We start from the raw sequence: 6,967 nt of genomic DNA, 5'->3' as shown, positions 1-6,967 counted from the left end.
AAAGTGGGCAGAGTGATGAACTCGGACCAGGAAAGGCCGTACGTGTGTAACGCTCCTGGCTGTTCTCAGGTGAGAGAGCCGAGACAGAACCACATAACACAGTGTACATGTGTGTTGGTGTAATATGAAGAGGTGTACATTGAGGAGGCCTGACGAGTGAGTTACTGCCTCACGCATAGGGGAGAAACACAATATCAACCAGTGTAACACAAACTGAATAACGTACAGGTTTAAAAATACCTCTAGATCCAAATTCTCTTTGTAATTAACACCTTGGTTTATGCGCTTTTAGATGACTCTTTAAATGGCAAATACCAGTGAATGTTATTCTAGGTAAAAGCTTAAGTGTACTGGTTTATTTGTAATCGGTTGTGAGAACACTCTTTGCTTACAATCCTACTTTTTAAAAACTCAACAGCGATTCCCCACGGAGGACCACCTGATGATACATAGACACAAACATGAGATGACCCTTAAGTTCCCCTCCATAAAGAACGACAACATGTTATCAGGTGAGTTAAGGCTAAACACTCTCACACACTGCCTCAGCAGGGCTCAAACTTCATCTGCAGGTGTGTTTGCCTCGGTGACTCACGCTCAGACGCACTTGTCTATCATCAGAAAACTTCATGGCATGTCTATACCAGTTGTTTACAAAAATGCAAAGCTTATGATGCACGCTACCTTGCAGCTCTCACTGCATACCACTTATGCACACTTCAGGAGGCGCTGACGTATGACCGGAGGATTCATCATGTTTAGCTAAAGTGTGATTCGCTTTTTCACATCACCCGATTCGTGTCATTAGTCTGGATCTTTCTAGAGAAATAATGGGAGATTGTTTCCAATGGTTATGGTGTGATTCTTTTTTGGAGAAACTCCATTTTACAAATACGTTGATTAAATCGACTACGCATTTCTTTTGGACGGGCCTATCTATAATGTATTACTCAAAGAAACATCAAACTATAGATTGTGTGCCGCATAAACAAGTGTCAACCCAAGGCTGATCCATAAGTATAGATCTCCATTCCTGGAAACGACCCTGCCACACTAGCTGACAACACTACGCTGCCGAGATTGTGTCTTCTTTATTATTTACGCTCAGTGGACAGAAGGATCGGATTTTCTAGGCCGGGTGTTCTTATCGCCTTTTGTCTGAGTTACAGCTCTGACCATTTCTCTTCCTGAGGACTCGGGACAGATAGTCAGTGCTTTTACTGTAAGTTACAGCTCAGGCACACATGGTAACATGCTCTCACTGGGACTGTCTTCTCTGTAAATCTTAGGACTATAAGTGTTGACCTAAAGTCCTTGACTCGTAGTTGTTATCCTCAACTAAAAATTGACATTACTCGCTTTTTTATTAATAGAGCTTGAGTTGTTCAAAATGGAGGAAAAAAAAAAGTATATTTGGAGTAAAACTGTATTTTGGGTGCATAGGTCATGATGAAAGTTTGAGTCAATCCCTGGTCTAGCCAGAATGTATAAACAGACCATGAAGTATGCTTTTAGCCTTTGAAACAAGCCTGATCCTAAAATCACCTTTGACTGTCTGAAACCTGATCTCTGTCCACCCCCCACAACGTCAAGTTGAATACCGCAGCAGCTTGACGGAGCTCAACAAATGAGACCCCCACTCAGTAGGTGGGATCTGTACTTTATCAGCTGAAATGGGGCTGTCAAGCGCAGTATCTCTCTCTCGCTAACAGAATGGAAGTTATGTTTTCTTAAAGTCATTGCAAAAACATAGCAAAAATGTACATTCTTTACTTTAGTCTTCTTGGAGATCTGCATTGGCTTCTGTGAAGAGCTTGTAGTGAAAGGTTAGAACATACCAAATAGAACAATGTAACTGGTTTTGCAAATTACGAGTTAAATAGTCAAAATTACACATTGCATCTTACATACATTCATCTTTTCGCTTTTAATTTGTCTAACATATACGGTACCTCTTGCTAACATGGTGTGTGTGTGTGTGTGTGTGTGTGTGTGTGTGTGTGTGTGTGTGTGTGGTACTATTGTGTTTAATTATGTATCATGTGTCCTGTTTGTTTGTTTAGTAATGTATGCTTCAATTGGGCCAATGAAATGCACTTTTAAGTTAAAATGTATGTTTAAAAACTTACAGTTACACTTACCTAATGCATAATGAAAATAATAATTTTGCTTGTGCTGCAGTGTTTCGTTGTCCATGATGATGATGGTGAATGTGCAGCCTGTAAAACTGTAAAAGTAGTTGATTTCAAAGCTGAAACTCCAAAAACCTTTCCTTGATTTCCAGACCAGACGCCCACACCAACGCGCTTCTTGAAGAACTGTGAGGAAGTGGGACTGTTCAGTGAACTGGATTGCTCCATTGAGCAGGAGTTTTGCAAGGCCCAAGAAGAAGAGGACAGTAAACAGGTAAAGCAGAGTACAGAACAAAGCCTCAGGCTGAAACAAAACACCTAGGTGAACCCACATCCCCCCAAAGGGTTTAGGTCAGGTGGTTATGAAGTGTTATCTGCCTCTGTCATCAGTCATGTCACTAACAGCAGACCACACACACTATGAGCGGATGCACAGACTTTTAATAGATTCAAAACACCTCGATCTTGTGTAGCTGCACTCTGTTTGCTTGTCATCCACCTCTTTTCATCCAAGTGTAGTCACATGGTGCACATCCAGCCCTTGTTGTGCTTCGCCCCACGCTCCCCATCAGTCTTGTTGACACTGACAGACGGGGCTGGCAGGTGGAGATTTGTCACCCACCACAGATGAGGAGGAAAGAGATCAGGTTCTCCACCTGTAACTTCAAACAGTTCTCCAGCTATCTCTCAAGGAAGGAGTATTATTTCCTCCCAGACGTACAGACGTACAGCAGTAAAAGACCCAGCCAGACATTTTCACATAAGATGTGGTCATTTCTGCATTAAAGGCACTTTCACCTTTAACATAGGTACTCGTCAAACCACCACGAGACAGACTGCTTATCTAATGTCTGGAAAGATGTGCAGTGCACGCTGTAGCTAAGCTGTCGTCTGGGTGGTTTGGCTCTGGAGCTCGTCTGTGCTCGGGTCAGCCTTGTCTAGCCTCCCAAGCCAGTGTGGTTTATGATGGGAGGCTCTGCTAAGTCAGCAGACGGCGAGTCAGAGCAAGACTCCCTGGGAGTGCACAGCACAATAAACAGAGAAAGCTGGAAATTTCAGGAAAATAGCAATTGCCCAATATGAATATTAAATAGTGACATATTAATTGACTCACACTTTAATAGAAGAGTGAGTGGTTTAATTGGTTGATAAACTTCCCTTTCCCTTTCCTCAACTGCGACACATATATTTTATGGTCAGCACTTGTGACTGCGTGAGTATTCTCCTTTAAAATATATGTATATATAATCATTACCAGCAGCTGTTTCACATTTGCCTTGATGCAAATGACTTCAACTTGATGTTTGTTTTATGCCAAGATATGTGCGTTTAGCTCGGAGATATATTTTTTCCTACGGGGTTATTTTGGAATGTACTGTGTATGCGGTTACATGTAACAGAGGTAAAACTAACAAACGGGTCAAAGAACAATAAGGAAACCTGGTCTTTATTAGACCCCTCAATGCCTCCTCAACTCAGAAACTGCCTGTGGATGATAGTTTACATCCTCATTACCCATTCAAACAGTTGTAATGTTTGAGCTGTGCTGAAAAATCAACATGCTGGAAAGAAAGTGACCTAACACTTGTACACTCTGCTCGCTTCTCTCGCTGCAGAGCGTCTCACTGCACGGCCAGACAGGCCAAGGCCAGCACCAGCAGTCCCACTCGCGGATGGGCAACCACGATACCAGCATAGTGATCCAGCAGGCCCTGCCCTCTCAGTCCAGCTCCGTCATCACTCAGGCTCCATCCACCAACAGACAGATAGGGTGAGTAGAACAAGTGGTTGAGCAATCCATGCAGAACACCAGACATTTACAAACAAATATGTTATTTGACTTGAAAGAGAAAGAGAGGGAAGAATTGTTTGTGTTTTTCATCTTCGCATCTCTTTCTATTATGTGTTTCTTCTTTGTGGTCGAGTAGTAGAAGCACTAGGAACTGCTGACAGACTGAAAATTATCTGAGGAGTGTTGAGTGTATCCTCTCACCTCAAGTGCGCCCCTGTTACAGCGACAGCCTTAGGCTCGGCCTGGTCCTTTTGTGTCACCCCTCCATATTCTCTGAGGTAATGTCAGTGTTTTGTTACATTCGGAGCAGTGTGTGTGTGTGTGTGTGTGAGGCAGGCGATTCATGTTTTGCTGTTCATCCAGTATTGTCCCACAGCAGAGCATGCCAAAGAGGGTCCCAGAGGACAAGATGAGGTCATTGTTATAGCCTTAGCTGGGACTGCTTTTACAGCGGTTTAGCATTTCATGCTCTAAAATAGTTCCTTTCACTGCATGGGAATGTCAGCCAAAACCTTAGAGCTCTGTTTCTCTGATACCTTTGCACAGCCATGCTACAGGTGTATTATAAAAAAAAAAAACAGCAGATGTTAACTGCAGTCGTTGTGTTGTGTGATGCTTCATTATTTATCTGCAGTGTCTATTGGTCAAGTAGTAGTTCATGCAGTTTAACGCATTTTTCATCCCAGTCATAATCAAATAATCCATATCTGCACACTGTGAGTAGTGTACGTAGTAGATATGTAATTGTATAAACTCTATCACTCTACTCATGGTAACATGGGTCTTTGAAAGCAATGTCTTTCCCTCAAGTGACTTTTTGCCTTTAAATATCAAGAGCATAATCGTTACCACACACAAACACTTATACACTGTTTTCCTTCTGGAGACACTCCTCTGAACTCATTCCTTCCTTATCCCTAAACCCCAACCACCTTCAAACTTGTGCCAGGGCTTTGTTACTGTAAACCAGCCCTGTGTGCAAGCAAGACATTGAGATGGCTCAGTGTTCGGCCTGTGCTGCGCCGAGGTTGTCCTGTGTAGATTTACTGCTCGAGGAGCTAGTGAATATTGGATGGGAGGCCCTTCACTAAGCCTGACTGACACTCCGTCAGGCTCTTTGTCGAGGACAGGGATGAAATTTCAACCCCTTAGAGGAGCAGCAATCACTGCCAGTAACAGAGACTTTGCAGGGCCTGCTTCACCTGAGTTTACCTGCCATTAAATACTCATCAGAGCCAGTATGCCGTGTGGCACTGGTTTTCAGCCACAGGATGGCACGTAAGTGTCAGCAGCCGTTATCATAGCCCATTATGAGGCATTTCCTAAGCAGCGCATGTACTGTGTGTGCTAAAACTGCACTTGTTTACGAGGACGGTGGAACCCATGAATAGGATGAGTAGATTCACACGAGAGAAATGTGGAAATGTTCACATCAGCAGGAAAATGGGCTAAGGAAACCCCTCCACTAAGAAGCAGTGCTTCCACAGGAAGCCATTAGGGCCAACCAAAGGCTCCGTGCACAGGGTCTCTCCACGGGAACTTCCCACACACCGAACAAGCCGGACACTTCACAAGCTAGCTGTGCTCTGTCCAGATTGAGAGTTAAGGAGCCTGAAGGTCAGATCAGGGGTTCCCTATGACGCTGCTGTCCTGTTAAGTCACTTCAGCTGCAGTCGCCAATATGTTCCTGTTTTTTTGTTTGTTAGTCCACAAGGCATTAAGTCTTTACCGTGCATGATTGTGCTTAATTTACTTTTTTTTTTAAATCTGAGACAATTAGCGAAAAAGTTATCCTCGCCAATTAATCTGCCTCGTTTGTGCAAGTGATCACTTCAGGCCTATAAAGCTTTTAATCTCTGTGATGAGTAGATCTCTGAATGAGAAGAAATCACCAAACACAATCGGTTTAATCTCGCCTCCATCTGCTTCCTACGTTCTCGGCTCTGCTGAACGCACAGCGTGAGCGTCCAATGAATTAGGATAACAAGTCATTTTCATTGCTCCACAATGTTTACTAAAGAGCTTTGAGGCTTGGAATCAATTAGGATTGGCTTTCCTCAAGTCCATTTACTTTAGGGTTGAGCTGGGCCTGCAGCTGTGAAACCTGAGGACCTCACTCTCTCTCTCTCTCTTTTCTCTCTCTCCCCTTCTGCTCCGAGTCCCTAAACAAGGTCTTCGGGGAGCTGCACTGACACAAACCAGTGTTAAAGCCAGGCATAAGGAACAGCCAGCAGATCTTAATGTCACGGCTATCATTATCATACAAAGCGAAGCGGCCTCCAACAGATTTCAATGCTTTCTGAATATCAATTATAAACATCTGGAGTTATGTCAGAGTAAAATGCGTTGGACATTACTAGACAACCATGCGAGATACAACATTCTGAGAGGAGATGTGCTGTATGGGCACAAGGCGCAACAAATGTCACTTTTCTCCGCTGGCTCAGCAGAGGACTTCTGGCCAATCGTTACAGTGGTTACAGTACAGATGTGGTAAAATATCTAATCATCAATTTATGATGATGTGGTATTTTATTACGTATCTCGATTTTGGCTGAGTGTAAAAACAGCTGCTGTAATTACATGGGGACATTTTCTTTGATAAATGTTGAGAACTAAAAGGTGCCATGCCTAACACCACTGACTGTTGATATCAGTCACTTTTGGTTTGCCACCATCATCACATCAGTTTAAAAGTGTCAGAAGAGATGTTTGTATTACTTTATTCCCGAGGCAAATGAGGCATGAACAATATATTTTACTTCAAAGTAGTCCACCATACTCAAGAGTTATTTTTGTTTTTAGTTTTCTACAGGATTGTACTCTTAACTTAAATGTGTTTTGCTGGTGATGTCCTACCCTGCGTGTACTCTGTGCAACTTTAGGTTTGTCACATCGCTGTGCAAAGCTCTAAAGGAAGTACATGTGTGGGTTTATTTCCCATGCTGCTTTAACTGCACAATATTTATCACACCTCAGAGCCAGCAGCCACTTGTGTTCCTTGCTTCTGCCTTTAAGGGAAGTAGCACAAATAAATGTTGGT

The 6,967-nt window shown here is 43.1% G+C and overlaps 1 protein-coding gene across 1 annotated transcript in view; it reads left to right on the top strand.

Annotated features, from left to right (window-relative positions):
• creb5b (cAMP responsive element binding protein 5b) overlaps positions 1-6,967 on the top strand; it is a gene marked incomplete at its 3' end in the record, with an annotated part of 29,067 nt that continues 22,100 nt past the window's right edge. The window contains exons 1-4 of the mRNA XM_079226997.1: positions 1-69; positions 419-512; positions 2,285-2,406; positions 3,749-3,903. Coding sequence (XP_079083123.1) covers positions 16-69; positions 419-512; positions 2,285-2,406; positions 3,749-3,903 — 425 coding nt within the window. The 5' untranslated portion in view covers positions 1-15. The remainder of the gene's footprint in view (positions 70-418; positions 513-2,284; positions 2,407-3,748; positions 3,904-6,967) is intronic.

This window comes from Taurulus bubalis (assembly GCF_910589615.1).
Source record: "Taurulus bubalis genome assembly, chromosome: 12".
Taxonomy (NCBI): domain Eukaryota; kingdom Metazoa; phylum Chordata; class Actinopteri; order Perciformes; family Cottidae; genus Taurulus; species Taurulus bubalis.
The sequence above is the reverse complement of the archived record's forward strand: the minus strand, read 5'-3'. Positions and strand labels throughout refer to the sequence as shown.